General features: G+C 46.8%; 1 protein-coding gene across 3 annotated transcripts in view; it reads left to right on the forward strand.

Annotated features, from left to right (window-relative positions):
- NCAPG2 (non-SMC condensin II complex subunit G2) overlaps nt 1–19,027 on the forward strand; it is a 403,487-nt gene that overhangs the window by 25,199 nt on the left and 359,261 nt on the right. For all 3 annotated transcript variants that reach the window (XM_085631953.1, XM_085631952.1, XM_085631954.1), the window contains exons 4-6: nt 8,886–9,000; nt 14,942–15,099; nt 17,565–17,699. In XM_085631953.1, the coding sequence (XP_085488079.1) occupies nt 8,886–9,000; nt 14,942–15,099; nt 17,565–17,699 (408 nt within the window). The remainder of the gene's footprint in view (nt 1–8,885; nt 9,001–14,941; nt 15,100–17,564; nt 17,700–19,027) is intronic.

Here is a 19,027-nt window from a genome sequence, read left to right on the forward strand (position 1 = left end):
CACACACACCCGCACCCAACATCCACACACAACCGCACCCACAAAACCACACACACAACCATACACACACACCCAACCGCACCCCCCAACCACACCCCCAACCACACCCCCCAACCACACCCCCCAACCACACCCCCCAACCACACCCCCCAACCACACCCCCCAACCACACCCCCCAACCACACCCCCCAACCACACCCCCCAACCACACACCCCCAACCACACACCCCCAACCACACACCCCCAACCACACACCCCCAACCACACACCCCCCCAACCACACACCCCCCAACCACACACACCCCCAACCACACACACCCCCAACCACACACCCCCAACCACACACCCCCAACCACACACCCCCAACCACACACCCCCAACCACACCCCCAACCACACCCCCAACCACACCCCCAACCACACACCCAACCACACACCCAACCACACACCCAACCACACACCCAACCACACACCCAACCACACACCCAACCACACACCCAACCACACACCCAACCACACACCCAACCAACCACACACCCAACCAACCACACACACACACAACCACACACACACAACCACACACACACAACCACACACACACAACCACACACACACAACCACACACACACAACCACACACACACAACCACACACACAAACACACACAACCACAAAACCAAACACACACACAACCACACACACAACCACAAAACCAAACACACACACCCACACACACAACCACAAAACCAAACACACACACAACCACACATACAACCACACATACAACCACACACACAACCACACACACACAAACACCACACACATACAACCACACACAACCACATACACACAACTAAACACACAACCACACACATACAACCACACAACCACGCACACAACCACACATCCACACACACCCGCACCCAACCACACATCCACACACAACCGCACCCACAAAACCACACACACAACCATACACACACACCCAACCGCACCCCCCAACCACACCCCCCAACCACACACCCCCAACCACACACCCCCAACCACACACCCCCAACCACACACCCCCAACCACACACCCCCAACCACACACCCCCAACCACACACCCCCAACCACACACCCCAAACCACACACCCCAAACCACACACCCCCCAACCACACACCCCCCAACCACACACCCCCCAACCACACACCCCCCAACCACACACCCCCCAACCACACACCCCCCAACCACACACCCCCCAACCACACACACCCCAACCACACACACCCCAACCACACACACCCCAACCACACACACCCCAACCACACACCTATAACCACACACCTACAACCACACACACAACCACCACCACGCACACCACACATCCACACCACACATCCACACCCAACCATACCCACCCACACATCCACCCACACATCCAACCGCACACACCCAACCGCACACACCCAACCGCACACACCCGACCGCACACACCCGACCGCACACACCCGACCGCACACACCCGACCGCACACACCCGACCGCACACACCCGACCGCACACACCCGACCGCACACACCCGACCGCACACACCCGACCGCACACACCCGACCGCACACACCCGACCGCACACACCCGACCGCACACACCCGACCGCACACACCCGACCGCACACACCCGACCGCACACACCCGACCGCACACACCCGACCGCACACACCGGACCGCACACTCCGGACCGCACACTCCGGACCGCACACTCCGGACCGCACACTCCGGACCGCACACTCCGGACCGCACACTCCGGACCGCACACTCCGGACCGCACACTCCGGACCGCACACTCCGGACCGCACACTCCGGACCGCACACTCCGGACCGCACACTCCGGACCGCACACTCCGGACCGCACACTCCGGACCGCACACTCCGGACCGCACACTCCGGACCGCACACTCCGGACCGCACACTCCGGACCGCACACTCCGGACCGCACACTCCGGACCGCACACTCGGGACCGCACACTCGGGACCGCACACTCGGGACCGCACACTCGGGACCGCACACTCGGGACCGCACACTCGGGACCGCACACTCGGGACCGCACACTCGGGACCGCACACTCGGGACCGCACACTCGGGACCGCACACTCGGGACCGCACACTCGGGACCGCACACTCGGGACCGCACACTCGGGACCGCACACTCGGGACCACACACTCGGGACCACACACTCGGGACCACACACTCGGGACCACACACACACACACAACCACAACCATGTACACAACCACACACACACACACAACCACAACCATGTACACAACCACACACACACACACAACCACAACCATGTACACAACCACACATCCACACACGCACCCACAACTGCACACCCACAACCACACATACACAACCACACATACACAACCGCACACACGCAACCACACCCACAAACACACACACACAACCACACCCACAAACACACACAACCACAAAACCAAACACACACACAACCACACACACAACCACAAAACCAAACACACACACAACCACACACACAACCACACACACAACCACACACACAACCACACATACAACCACACACACAACCACACACACAACCACACACACACAAACACAACCACACACATACAACCACACACACACAAACACAACCACACACATACAACCACACACACACACACACAACCACACACACACAAACACAACCACACACATACAACCACATACACACAACTACACACACAACCACACACATACAACCACACAACCACGCACACAACCACACATCCACACACACCCGCACCCAACCACACCCAACCACACATCCACACACAACCGCACCCACAAAACCACACACACAACCATACACACACACCCAACCGCACCCCCCAACCACACCCCCAACCACACACCCCCAACCACACACCCCCAACCACACACCCCAAACCACACACCCCCAACCACGCACACATACAACCACACACCTACAACCACACACCTACAACCACACACACAACCACCACCACGCACACCACACATCCACACCACACATCCACACCCAACCACACATCCACCCACACATCCACCCACACATCCACCCACACACCCAACCGCACACACCCGACCGCACACACCCGACCGCACACACCCGACCGCACACACCCGACCGCACACACCCGACCGCACACACCCGACCGCACACACCCGACCGCACACACCCGACCGCACACACCCGACCGCACACTCCGGACCGCACACTCCGGACCGCACACTCCGGACCGCACACTCCGGACCGCACACTCCGGACCGCACACTCCGGACCGCACACTCCGGACCGCACACTCCGGACCGCACACTCCGGACCGCACACTCCGGACCGCACACTCCGGACCGCACACTCCGGACCACACACTCCGGACCACACACTCCGGACCACACACTCCGGACCACACACTCCGGACCACACACTCCGGACCGCACACTCCGGACCACACACTCCGGACCACACACTCCGGACCACACACTCCGGACCACACACTCCGGACCACACACTCCGGACCACACACTCCGGACCACACACTCCGGACCACACACTCCGGACCACACACTCCGGACCACACACATATAACCACACACACATACAACCACAACCATGTACACAACCACACATCCACACACGCACCCACAACTGCACACCCACAACCACACATACACAACCACACATACACAACCGCACACGCACACACACGCACACACACACACGCACACACACAAGCGCACACACAAGCGCACACACAAGCGCACACACAAGCGCACACACAAGCGCACACACAAGCGCACACAAGCGCACACAAGCGCACACAAGCGCACACAAGCGCACACACAAGCGCACACACAAGCGCACACACAAGCGTACACACAAGCGTACACACAAGCGTACACACACATACCACACACACATACCACACACACATACCACACACACATACCACACACACATACCACACACAAGCGTACACACAAGCACACACACATACCACACACAAGCGTACACACAAGCACACACACATACCACACACAACCACACCCGCACCCAACCACACATCCACACCCACAACCATCCACACCCACAACCATCCACACCCACAACCATCCACACCCACAACCATCCACACCCACAACCATACACACACACACAACCATACATACACACACAACCGCACACACACACAACCGCACACACACAACCACATCCAACCACGCATCCACACACACCTACAAATGCAACCACACACACAACCACACACACACATACACACACATACACACACAACCACACACACCACTCACACACACCACTCACACACACCACTCACACACACCACTCACACACACCACTCACACACACCACTCACACACACCACTCACACACACCACTCACACACAACCACACCCACACAACCACACCCACACAACCACACCCACACAACCACACCCACACAACCACACCCGCACAACCACACCCACACAACCACACCCACACAACCACACACGCACATCCACACACACACCCACAACCGCACACACACAACCACACACAACCACACCCAACCGCACCCACACACAACCACACTGGCACCCACACACAACCACACCCGCACCCACACACACAACCACACCCGCACCCACACACACAACCACACACACAACCACACACACAACCACACACACAAGCATACAACCACACGCACACCCAACCACACATACACACACATAACCACAACCACACACCCACAACCGCACCCACACACAACCACACTGGCACCCACACACAACCACACCCGCACCCACACACACAACCACACACACAACCACACACACAACCACACACACAAGCATACAACCACACGCACACCCAACCACACATACACACACATAACCACAACCACACCCAACCACACATCCACAACCGCGCACATACAACCACACACACACCCACACCCAACCACACATCCACAACCGCGCACTTACAACCACACACACACCCACACCCAACCACACATCCACACCCACAACCGCGCACACACAACCATACACACACACAACCATACACACATACACCCAACCGCACACACACAACCACACACAACCACATCCAACCACGCATCCACACACACCCAGAAATGCAACCACGCACACAACCACACACACAACCGCGCACACACAACACAGACAACCACAACCACACACACAACCACACACACACCTACACACACACACCTACACACACACACCTACACACACACACCTACACACACACACCTACACACACACCTACACACACACCTACACACACACCTACACACACACCTACACACACACCTACACACACCTACACACACCTACACACACCTACACACACCTACACACACCTACACACACCTACACACACCTACACACACCTACACACACACCTACACACACACCTACACACACACACCTACAGACACACACACACACCTACAACCACACCACCACACACACAACCACACACACACAACCACACACACACAACCACACACACACAACCACACACACACAACCACACACACACAACCACACACACACAACCACACACACACAACCACACACACAACCACACACACAACCACACACACAACCACACACACAACCACACACACAACCACACACACAACCACTCACACAACCACTCACACAACCACTCACACAACCACTCACACAACCACTCACACAACCACTCACACAACCACTCACACAACCACTCACACAACCACTCACACAACCACTCACACAACCACTCACACAACCACTCACACAACCACTCACACAACCACTCACACAACCACTCACACAACCACTCACACAACCACTCACACAACCACTCACACAACCACTCACACAACCACTCACACAACCACTCACACAACCACTCACACAACCACTCACACAACCACTCACACAACCACTCACACAACCACTCACACAACCACTCACACAACCACTCACACAACCACAGACACAACCACAGACACAACCACAGACACAACCACAGACACAACCACAGACACAACCACAGACACAACCACAGACACAACCACAGACACAACCACAGACACAACCACAGACACAACCACAGACACAACCACAGACACAACCACAGACACAACCACAGACACAACCACAGACACAACCACAGACACAACCACAGACACAACCACAGACACAACCACAGACACAACCACAGACACAACCACAGACACAACCACAGACACAACCACAGACACAACCACAGACACAACCACAGACACAACCACAGACACACAACCACAGACACACAACCACACACACACACAACCACACACACACACACACAACCACACACACACACAACCACACACACACACAACCACACACACACACAACCACACACACACACAACCACACACACACACAACCACACACACACACAACCACACACACACACAACCACACACACACACAACCACACAACCACACACACACAACCACACAACCACACACACACAACCACACACACACACACACACACCCACACACACACACAACCACACACACACACAACCACACACACACACAACCACACACACACAACCACACACACACACACAACCACACACACACAACCACACACACACAACCACACACACACACACAACCACACACACACAACCACACACACACAACCACACACACACAACCACCCACACACAACCACACCAAGCATTGGCATAGCCAATAGGTCTTGCCTTTGGGACCGTATAAGTGTTTAGCCACGCAACAGTTGATATGGTTGCACCAAGGATATTGTGCTGCATAACTAAATACTTAGAAGGTCCCAAAAGCGAGACCTATTGGCTATGCCAATGCTTTTTTTTTTTTTTGTATTTGCAGCACCCACACAGGACAATGGTGGCTACTTTTCGTATATGCCGTTCTAACTTTTAGTGGCCGCCCGCTTCCCTCACAAGACTCGCTGCACAATGGCAACGTTCTATCACCTTTTTTAATTTTTTTTTTATAAATTAGCATGCTGAGTCCGGCACTTTGTTTAGGGACACCACGCTCCGTTTCATCTTTTGAAAACAAATATAATGTGCAGCGTGGCGCCCGTTTCAGGGACACTCGCTCTATTTCAAATTTTTTTTTCTTCCAAACTTTAATGGTGAGCGCAGTGCCCACTTCAGGGACACAGCGCTCTGTTTATTTGATTATTTTTTACTTTATTGATGAGCGCGGCGCCCGCTTTACGGACACCGCGCTCTACAATACAATAGGTCTTGCTTTTGCCAAAGTTTGACCTATTGGTATTGTAAATGACAAAGCCATACATTGCCATTTACCATGCCAATAGCTCAAAATCTCGCAATTGTGAGACCTATTGCATTGTAAATGCTTGTTTATGTTTGCACGCTGGCTGAGCTATAGGCATTACCATCCATAGGTAGTGACATGAAATAAAATTACTCTTTATTTACCAGGTTATTGTTCTAGTATTTAAATAGTCTTCCTTTAAGAGTTTGCTGGTTTTGGTGGAGAGCCCGCAACACCATAGATGAAATTTGCACTTTCTAGTAGGTATTTCAAATTTGAGTTAAAACTTGAAAAAACATTTGAAACCAAATAATCATTATTAAAAATACCCATAACAAAACACTACATGAAATACATAAAAGAATGGTGGTAAACCTCCACTCTTCACATATGAATACGTGTCATTGCTTTTCTCACGTGTTTAAAACTGGAATCCAATTTCTTAAATCGATGTCCCAGGTAAATAAAGTGCAAGTGATTGCACGCCACCAGATCACGCTGAGAAGCAATCTGTTACGCTAACAGCAATTGGACATTTCCACTGTGTTACTGGAACTTGTGAAATTCAAATCCGCCGCTTCTTGATGCCCTTCATATTCCATCCTACTCTGACTCGACCAAAAGTCTTTGTTGTCCATAAACCTAAAGTTCATAAAAGCCTTGATGGTACATATGACAGATACTGGGTTGTGCTCTGGCCAGAATACATTTAAATGTGCGCTACATATCTTTGTATTAGAGGTAATCATGGTTGTAGGCTGGAGACCAATCCGATGGAAACACAGTTACATTATAGGAATCTGAACCATGCAAAATTGATATAGTCACTTCAGAAATCTAAAGCATATGCTCACATCACAAACATATGGTGTGCTTGCTCCTTTCATTTTACTTCAAGATTTTTGGCGAGGAATAGATCGTTCTCATTGCCAACAAGGAAGATTCTTTTCAAGGTAAGGATGAATATAGGCACAATAGGTTGGGCAAGTGCAATTTGTGTTGTGATGTATAATGTCCTTGTGCAAAAGTCTACTGAATTTTGTGCTCCCTGGTCTCAAATGTATCTTCAAATTTTTGCCTAACTAATAGCCAGAAAGTAGCTACTAAAACGAGCTTGGAATCTCCTAGTAATATACAGTTCAAGTGCTTGTTCTGGAACAGGTAGTCTTTGCTTGTTAGTAGATAGCTGATTTGAAAGGGGCTCCTACACCAGTACTGCAGTGGCTTATTTCACTATGTACTTGTGACAAATCCTATTATTTTCTGTTGGTTAACGTTTGATTTAAGTTGCAAATAAATGTGATAATGGCTGTAATGGATGTTTGCACAAAAACTGAGGCTTAACAAGCCAGTTTGGAAGATTATTCAAAAAGTTTCTACATAGAGTGAGGGTACACTGTTTGATTGCTATTAAGATTACAGTGTGGCCTTTAACACTTCGATTGCATATTGTGGTTTCAAACTGTATTCTTCCTAACTTCTAGAAACAAACCATGGCTGTTTTTCATGGAGTGACGACTGTGGTTACTTATTTGGTTGCGGTGGTGGACGAAGATGCGAGCTATGAAGCACTAATGGAATGTGCTCTCATAATACATGGTAAGATGTTGTACTTGGTCGTCCCCCATGATGAAATCCTAGTCTCGAGTTGTCTTTTATCCCCAACCTTTTCAATATATTAAATTGCTTGACAGGGTGGAAGTGAAGAAGGAGCAAAGGGATAAGTAAAGGGAGGTAAGAAGAAATTAACGAGCTACAGGAGGAGAGGGAGTAGGAGGAATAAGTAGAGAAGAGACTGCATAGAGACTAAATTGACTAAAAATCCCAAAGATTAGCAGGGGTAATTTCCCTCACACTGATTCATTAGTGGATATTTCTACTCATAGATTGTATTACCAATACCATTATGCATAGGTGCTGGAAAATAAGCATTCCTCAGGTAGATGAGAAAAATATGCCAAATAAACACAAATCTGAAGGTTTTAAGCGTTCAAAAGATAGTTTTGCGTACATCCACCACCTTCTTTACTCATGACGACTTACCCCAAAAAACTATAGCAAGTACATTTCCGAGAAGGAAAGGATAAGGTAGGGTGCATCTCAATATGAAATGGGAGGTGTAGTGTAAGGATTACCAAGATAACAATGTTTTGCCTTAAAGGGAAATGGAGAAGAAACAAATGTTTTTGCGCGTATCTGCCACTTGAGCGCCAGTAAATTGTCTCTATGCAGACAGTCCATTGACGCAATGCCCATTTTTCATAAATGTCCATGGATAATGCCATCAGATTTAGCACCTGCAAAATGGTCTGTGATTTGCACTTTTACGCAATCATTGTTAATGAGGCTCTTTCTTTCCCCTCTAAAAGCTGCGTTCTTTAAAATTCAGGAGAACCCCTAAGGGCTGGGCTTCAGAATTAAGCAGTTACTGAAAGAGGAAGAAAATACTGAGCCCATTTTAACACGTTACCGGTCTCTATTAAATTTATCGATGCAACTAGTGCTTAATCTGTTTGCCGGTGCCAAGCACTGGCATTTATTTCTAAACACTGGCACTAATTTATGATAGTCCACCACATGGTGCTGGATATCTATCTTTTTTTTTAATCTCCTTATTTGTGTGTTTACATTTTATAAGTACAATAACAAGTAACTGTGAACAAGTGCCATCAAGAAAAATTTTGCAGAGAAAAAATATGAATTGCACAAGAAAATCTGTAATGGAGTAATTTAAATAAGACATTAAAACAATATTCAAAAGTGGACACCAACGCATGGTATTCAAACACGGAATGGTTATTTCCTATAAATCATTTAAGCAGTGATGGAGTCGGAAGAGCCCTCATTTCCGGGCTGGTGAGGGTTGGTGGGAACATATCTAGTCTAATAAATCAGCAAAAAACTCTCCAGACCTCAAGGTCGTCTCTCAATTTATCATCATGTCTACACTTTTTCAGCCTGGCTTCCTATTATTAGGCAGAGCTCACTTTTCAGTGTGCTTTAACAAAAATAATAAAACTAGTACATCCAGGCCATCATTACTGCTTGAGGTGACCTGTAATAGCCCAAACTGTCACAGTTGTATTGTGTGATGGTTAGTATTTAGTAGTACCAACCACATTGACCTCCTGTGCTATACCCTGGGCCCTGACACTTAAGTTTTTACAAATTAAGCACTGCAACATTTGAGGATCACTTGCTCCACAAATCAAAGAAGAGTCTTCTTAAGCAAAAAGGACACCAACAACCAACTTGGACCTCAGTCTCAGCACGGCCATAACTTGGCTCAACGGCATATCTAAGCCCCTCAGAGGCAACACAGACTCCACACTGAACAAGCAAAATAACCACTTAACGATCATCTCATGGAATGTGGCTGGCCTTCAGAAATTGGTCAAGAAAGAATCTGCCCTAGAGTATCTACAAAGCAGCGATCTAATTTGTTTCCAGGAGACATGGGCAACGTCTACTACAACTCTCCCCGGGTACTTCGAAATCCATGTCCCGGCCTCGAGACGTAATATCTTTGGGCGGCCTCTCCGTATACATCAAGTACTCCCGTAGGCTGGAAGTCACCACACACACACACTGCTTTCATCTGGAATTCAAGCACTACTTATCAATGGAATAAAAAATCATCATAAACCGCTTCGATTGTTATTATTTAACTGCTATGTTAATCCAGCTCTGCACCAGAGAAACCAAGCACTCGATGATCAGGCTGTCATTATTGGTGATCTTCTCATTAAATACCCCTACCAAAATCCACTTATAGTTGGGGATTTCAATAATAGATCGCTTGATAAGACAGGAAGGGATAGCAAACAATTTAAAGAGGTTACTGCATTGCAAGCTTTATTTGATTCCTGCTCTATATCATCTGCTTACAATCTTAAGAAAGCAAAAGTTCAGACATGGGCCCCGCTCCCAACATATAGGAACATCTCCACAAAAGACTATATATTTGTTGGCAGTACACTAGCTTCTCACTTGTATGACTTCGATATAGACAAGCGAGCAGAGAGCGACCATAGGCCCCTTAGAGCATAATTCAGTCTTTCCATCGCTCTATCCTGCAAGTATATGACTGCAGGTGAACCCACGGGGGAAGAATGCGACAAAGTCCCCCGCAGGATAAAATGGACCTTTAATCTCGGCACTAAATTGTCTGTATGGACAATAAAAAACGAACAATTAAAAACCTCATTCGACTCACAGGCCCTGCTAGACTACTGGCCTATCCTCCTCACGGATCTGCATCTGGCACTAGGTGGAATATCAGACGCTCGTCAAAAGCAGGGGCCCACCAGCAAAATCGGTACCAGACTAAGGAAACGCTGGAAAGCAAACAGAACACTCGGAAGGCCCCAAAAGTAAAACAAAGCGGGGACAAAGCACTGCAGGGTGCTGTCACTGGATCTCTTCGAGCTGTCTATAAGAAATATGCATGGGAGAAACGTACTAAACGAATAGAAGATGCTTGGCTCAAAATTTTCTCTCTTCTTAAATAAAAAAAATCCATCTCCTTTTTGGAAATATGTAAATCAACTTTGTATCAACGGCCAGTCTAAGGAGAATGGGGTACCCGAGAATGTCTGGGTGAATCCTATTCTACAGCTCTACAGTGGCAGGACAGGAGAGCCGCTAGTCTCCCAATCATCACAGACATTAAATTATGAAAACATCCAGGCCCCAGATATTCCAGAAGCCGAAGTAATCAAAATCATTAGTCGCATGAGGAATGACGGCGCGCCAGGGCCCAATGGAATACCTGCTGCAGTCTTTAAATCAAACCGATCCTTTTGGGTAGAGCTCTTCACGCCGCTTTTTAATCAAGCCTTTCTTACAGCCACAATTCCATCTACTTGGCAGGGTCAATATTACACCCAATCTACAAAAACGGCAACCGCCTAAATCCGGCCAACTACAGATTAATAGCACTATTGGATATTGAAGCCAAGGCTTACGCTCGCGTTCTGCGGGCTGAATTAGAAAATTGGGTCACAGTAAATAGTATTCTCCCCCGTATCCAGTCAGGCTTCAGACCGGCCTGCTCTACAACGGACAATACAACAGCGCTGGCCTATTTGTCCTGGAAGGCTACTCTGGGTAACAATCCACCCTTCTTCTGCTGCTCTGTGGACTTCAGTGCAGCATTCGACAGAGTCGATCGAGGAGTGTTATGGAATAAGCTGAATTCTTCTGGGATATCGTCCACACTTCTCTCTGCACTGATGTCACTACACCAGAAGACCTGGGTGAGGATCAAAACCAGCGCCACAACAGTATCTGCTAAAATTCCAACAGAAAACGGATTAAAACAAGGCTGCGTATTAGCCCTGCTACTTTTCAATCTCTATACTGCCGACTTACCGAAAGCACTGGCTGGTGCAACCATGGTTGCCCCAAAACTGGGCGATGAGCGGCCCCAGATCATGCTATACGCCGATGACATTGTCATCATGGACCACACAAGAACGGGTCAACAAAGAGCGCTCAAGAACAAACTCCTGATGAATGAATCAAAAACTAAAGTCATGATCTTTGGAAAACATCAAAGAAACAAAATCTCGTCTTGGAGAGTAGGTGGGTCACAACCACCTGCACCAGCTACAACTATTTGGGAGTCTGGTTCAATGAAAGGGCAAATCAACTGGTCCATCTTAAACACCTTCGGTCTAAGGGAGCCGGGGTTATACATAGCCTGAGGCGCCTGAATCGGCAGTTGCACAGCCCTTCCGCCAAGCCAATTTTAAGGGTCTTACACGCCAAATTGCTTCCAGCATTATCTGGCTTTTCCAGGCAAAACTGGCCTTTTTTTTGTGAATTATCAAACAATTGCCTATAAGAAAATATTTTCCATTCCCCAGCATGAAAGGAGTGCCAGGCCGAGGCTCGAGTTGGACCTGGCAAGTGCAGACCTTCACTGCTTAGGCGACTTGATGAAATTTTACATCCATACCCTTCGCGTCTCAGCTCAATCCTTGAAAGAACAACTTCAATGTATATTCACGGACGAACTCTCCCCCTGGTACAGACAGCTGCATCTGCCCATTTCCACATTGAAAATTTAAACCACAAACCTCACTAATCCAGCCATTCCTCTGTCAACGTGGAAAAAAACTATAAAAAGCCAAATTATCTTAGTGTCGTTTAAGAGGGACATGCTCGGCTTTCTAAAAATCCACTCTTCACAGCCCTGGACGCCTCATACATCAAAGGGAAACATCAACCATACTTTAATTATTCCCTTCAACCACAGACTCACAATACAATTATTTATATGAGGCTTTTAGCCCTTCCAATCTACAACTTTAATCCGCTCTGGGCTCGGAGGAATGGACAGCCAACGTGTAGGCTTTGTAACTACCCAGATGAGTCTTGGCTACACCTGCTTTGCTGTTGTCCTCGCCTTGCTCATGACCGTCGTCGGCTACTGCTCCCAGTCTACTGGGACAAGCTGCTGAGGCACTGCAGGGAAGCATTGATGTGTGCTTTAGCAACAACTCCGCTCAAGTTCTTGCAAGGGCTGGGAAGTTTATTAACATTATTTTAACCACATTGCACACAGCTCACAGCAAAAGAAACATGAGACTGCGCCCAGGGGGTCAAATCGGATCATCTTGCGGGGCCCAACAACACACTTACAGAGATAGCTCACTAAGAGCTGTTGAAGCATTCTCAAGTCCCTTCTTATATTGCAACTGAACAAAAGGACTTTGCTGAAAGCTAGGTATTGGCAACTGCAACACACCCTGGGACATTCTGATATTGCCTTTTGCACCTCACACTTCTCTTCTGGCTCTGAATGGTTACAGTTAACATCTTTTCCATTAATTAGAAATGCTGCCTGGGAACTGTTATTAATCTTGACTGCTTGCTTTTATAATGTGCTTTTAAATTTTTCTTGTTTTAATTAAGTATTCATGAGCTGTTTGTATGTTACGATTTTAATTAACTGTATAATAAAGAGACATTGCATCTTTCTTTCATGCATTTATTTGGTCTCCCTATCACAGAGGGTAGAGTTCACAACTGGTCCACCCTTGTGGAGCCCACAGCAGAGCCCATGCCCATCTTTAGCTCCATACAGCTCTTTTCCTATAGGTTGCTGATGCCCTCTCTCACCGTCCTCTACTTTGAAAGATTGCAGTTTGTCTTATCCAACATAGAAGTCCAGATCTCATATCATCCTAGTTCTGGGTGCTGTCGCCACCCTGTTGTCGCCATGCATCCCCCTTAATAGGTAGAGTGACACCCTGGGATGATGGATAGTTTCATTTTCCACTCATCTAAGCCCCGGTGGACTCAACAATATTAAATATATACTCTTGGCAAAGTGATTTCTATGTGTTATGTGTTACCTACCTTTTACATATGTTTGCGGTCTGATGTTTACCACTGTGAACCTCGCCATCATAGTATATGGAATGCCGTGCTCTCAAATTTTTGTTGTAAATGCAAAGATTTGAAATAAAATATGTTGGATTATAAAACCACTTGGATTGCATCAATAACTATGTTAAGGTTTTTTTAAAAGGTATTTTACAGGTTTTACCAAAATCCGAAGGAGCCCTTGAGCAGGCGATCCAGCATCTGTGTGAGGTCTGGTGGGAGAAAGGACTGACTGGGAAGGAAGAAATGGGGAAAACAGCTTTTGTCATGATGTTAAAGAAAAGCCTTTCAGAAAAAAGCACGGTATGTTGTGTCTAAGTGGATCACCCGTGTTCATTATATCTTTATATTGCTTTGAATTGAGCTGCAGGTGGCATTGTATAAAGCTAGTTGAAGAATTTGGTGGTGTCCAAATGCATCAATCATGTTTAGTTGAAGGCGAAAGAAGAATCGTGAATCAGAAAGCTTCAGGCCTGCTCTACATCTTGAAGTTGTACTGAAGCTTAAAAGTCCAAGTCTCGTTAAAGAAAGGAGATTGATAGAAACGTTCTGAGGAATTTGAGTAATTTTTTATTATGTGGCAGTCTAGATTTGTCAATTTGCATAATGTGGAATTATGCATGTAGTCAGCGGTTCAAGCAAACACACGTTTTGTAGATCGCGTTTTGGCCAAAGACAACATTTGGAGCCCCTTGCAGGGAACTTGCATGTTTCCAGTTGCAAAGTGAAAAATATATATATTTGTTTTATAACTGCACTCTCCAAAGTGCTTTATTACAGTGGCAGAAAACATGCTGTTATAGGAATAACTGGTTAAAAATGTGGTCACTGCTTTCCCAGGTTTATCGAGTTAAAGGTGTGAAATATTTACAAGCCATCGGCTTCTGTTTAGTGACTTAGCAAACTTGTTTAAGAGTTTTCTTGTCTATAGGATTAGAGACACATCTTACAGTAGTTGCCCTTTGACACAACTTGGACACTCCAGTTTGCTTTATTAGATTATGCTAGGAATGCATATTTATCACATGTAATTTACACATCTTTCTCTGAAGTGGCATGTTTTAGTAATTTGTGTACTATTCAGCAGCAGACGGGCACCTTGATGTCTTAATCCACTTGACTTTTAAAAACCACATAGATAACCGTAGGTTCTGGTAACTTTTTTTCCTCCTGCTCATTAGCCCTTTCTCACCGTTCTAACTCCAAACCCTCCACCCACACAAGCTTTGATAGTGTAAACCCTTTAATATGCTTTTAATTCAGACAATGATTGCCTGTAGGGGGTTTACATTTACATTTGTGTCTCCCATTGGGTCTGGTGGCTTAGTGGACTGATGAGTCCACTATGTGGGGCTGTGTTCGACCTCATGGTCACTGGGTCAAATCCTGGTGGGTGCACTCTGCCTTTTATCCTTCTGAGGTCGATAAAATGAGTACCATCGAGTTGGGTAACAACAACCATCTGTTATTCAGTACCAAGATACCCTTGGGTGAACGTTTGCTTTACAAATAGACGTTATGTTATCTGTGATCAGATCACACTTGTGCAAAAAATGCTTAATTGGCTTCTGTTTGATCAAAGCTAAGTTACTCACTTGCTTGTAACCAACTAGCTAAGTACTGAGGTTTTTTCAAGCACTTGGATACTTTCAGGTTTATAGTGCTGTACAAATGTCTGTGGGGTAGGTATGGCTTCAAGGTCAGATGTTCTTTTAAATTCTGCTCGTCTGACTCATAATGTGGTGCACAAACATTCTCCCATATACCTGTCCCAGAAACAAATGATCTGCCCCTTAGTGGCTAAGATATCCATATGTTCAGGAAGCAGAAATTCCTCAGTTCTTCTTTGGAGGCTGTGCTCCGCACCTCTTGAACCATCTTTCGCCATCCAGCGTCATCACCCTTTGACTACTCCTCCAAGAAGGAACTGCAGTTATTCTTACAGTTCCTTGACTGATTTCCTTTCCCTTGCCAAATGTTACTTACTTGCCCTCCTAACAACTGTTGTTGACTAGACAAACTGAATAACTGTCCACCATAGCTGCTTACAATATAAAAAACAATTACCAAAAGTATTGAAAGCCCGAACCAAGGTGAGAGACTGACATATCGTGCATTGTGTCGGGCGTACATGACCTGTAACTAGAACCCCCTGAAAGTCTGTATTGAGAGAGTGCTAACTGGCATGTGAAAACTGAGCCCACGCCAAGGCTTATGTCGGTAAAGCTTGGTCATCAAGGATAGGTGAACCACTGAACGCAAGTTTTATAATTCTGGACAAGAACAACAAAACTAAGAACCACAAAACTGCATTACTTGTATTGGTCTGCATGAGCTGGCAAAGAGGGAAATCACTGTAAGCACGGTCAAGAAAAATGGGGATGGAGCATAGAGAAGGTTGGTTTGACCAGAAAGCACTTCCAAAAAGGATACAGAGGAATTTGATGAAAGGACAGTTCATGGGAGTTAGTATAACCCATTGTGCATCACCATAAATGTCTATTCACAAAGATCTTCAATGTTTGACTTTAGGCCCCTTCTGCAAGGCTTTCGGTTATTCTTCACTATGCACTGCTTGGCGCGGTATGAATGAGGAGAATGAGCCTGTGATCCATGAATGGCGATTAGATTTGCATGAAACACTACTTTATCAAATATTACGTCTGAATGATCTGGTGGAACCATGTATGAATTAGCAAAAATATGGACACTCTTCTTGAAAGTTTTCTCGATGTTTACTGTTTGCTTCGCTTACTTTGTTCATATAGGGGGCTGATCTGGGACGTCTTTGGCACCTCCACCAGGCTCTTTTTGTTTTTGATTATAACAGCATGGAGAGTAATGAAGTTAAAGACTTGCTTCAGCAGTGCTTCATGAACATAAACCATATAAAAAAAGAAGAGGTTTGTTGTGATTTAATTTTTTTTTACTATATGTCCATCAGAATGCATAGTACCAAATAATGTTTTTCTTCATATGTAAATATTTGTAGAGGACGCCACGTGGTACACACACATAATGCCTGCATAAAGGCACACAGCACACGTTCTCACAACCAATGTTCCCTCTAATTCATTCTCTTGGTGTGTGGCAGCACAGAGCCTGTGTGCATTCTTTTCTGAGCTGTGTACAAAAATGAAACTCAACAGGAACAACAATGTGAATTCGAATAAGGGTGCTACACTTCAAGTTGATTTGGGGCAACCTCTACTTCATTTTTTAAAGAAATGGTCTGAAAGGTAAATATGTAACTATTATTATTTTGCTAAAAGCAGCAGGTTTTACAGAAAAGTCTAGGTCAGGTGATAGTTTCTAAAAATATTCCAGTTTTTCATGATCTGCCAGCTCAGCCGGAAGATTTATTTTTCTGAGACAGAAAATTTCTTTATGTACATTGTCATCTATTTGTAGAGTCAAACAAACAAAACCGGTCTTGGGTTGCTTATTGTCCAGTTCAGAGAGGACCAGACTTGGCAGTTCGGGCTGGACTGTTCATATTGGAACAGTGTAAATACTGATTTGCATATGGTTGGTTCTAGGCATTGTGGGGAAAAGAATGATGAGTTGGAATGCTACCCGAGCGATTGCTAGTGGTTTGCCATATTGCAAGCATTCTCCCATCACAGTTTGTGTGTTTGATGTGATGTCCTAAATGGCCCAGGGTATTTACAAACGTGGGTTCCTTGCTCACTCTGCCAAAGGAATCAAGTTACACCAGACTGTAGAGCAGCAATCAGGAGAAACCGGTCCTGGGTTGCTTGTGTACCGGTTCAGAGAGGACCTTGTCCTGGGTTGCTTGTGTACCGGTTCAGAGAGGACCTTGCTTGGCAGTTTGGGCTGGGCTATTCCAATTGGAGCAGGGTCAAGACTGACTTGCATATGGCTGGGTCAAGTCTGAGGTGGAATGGTGGGGAAAGGGAATGATGGGTTTGAATTCTACCCCGAGCGTTTGCCTGTGGTTAGACTTATTGCAAGCATCTTCCCACTGGCTTTTGTGTGTTTGATATATTTGTAGAATGCCAGATGCTGCTCAGGTGCATGGTAGAACATTTTAGTAGCACACGATTAACCATGCTAATCTGAGAAATTAAGCCATGTCTTATAGCTAGAGAAATCGATTTCCATGATATATGCAATGACATGAAATGTAATGGCTTTCTAATGTATCATGGCAGAAAGTCCATCAGAATTCATGTGGCAGGAGAATACATCCATCAGTATTACCATGCCA

This window comes from Triturus cristatus, chromosome 10 (assembly GCF_964204655.1).
Source record: "Triturus cristatus chromosome 10, aTriCri1.1, whole genome shotgun sequence".
NCBI lineage: Eukaryota > Metazoa > Chordata > Amphibia > Caudata > Salamandridae > Triturus > Triturus cristatus.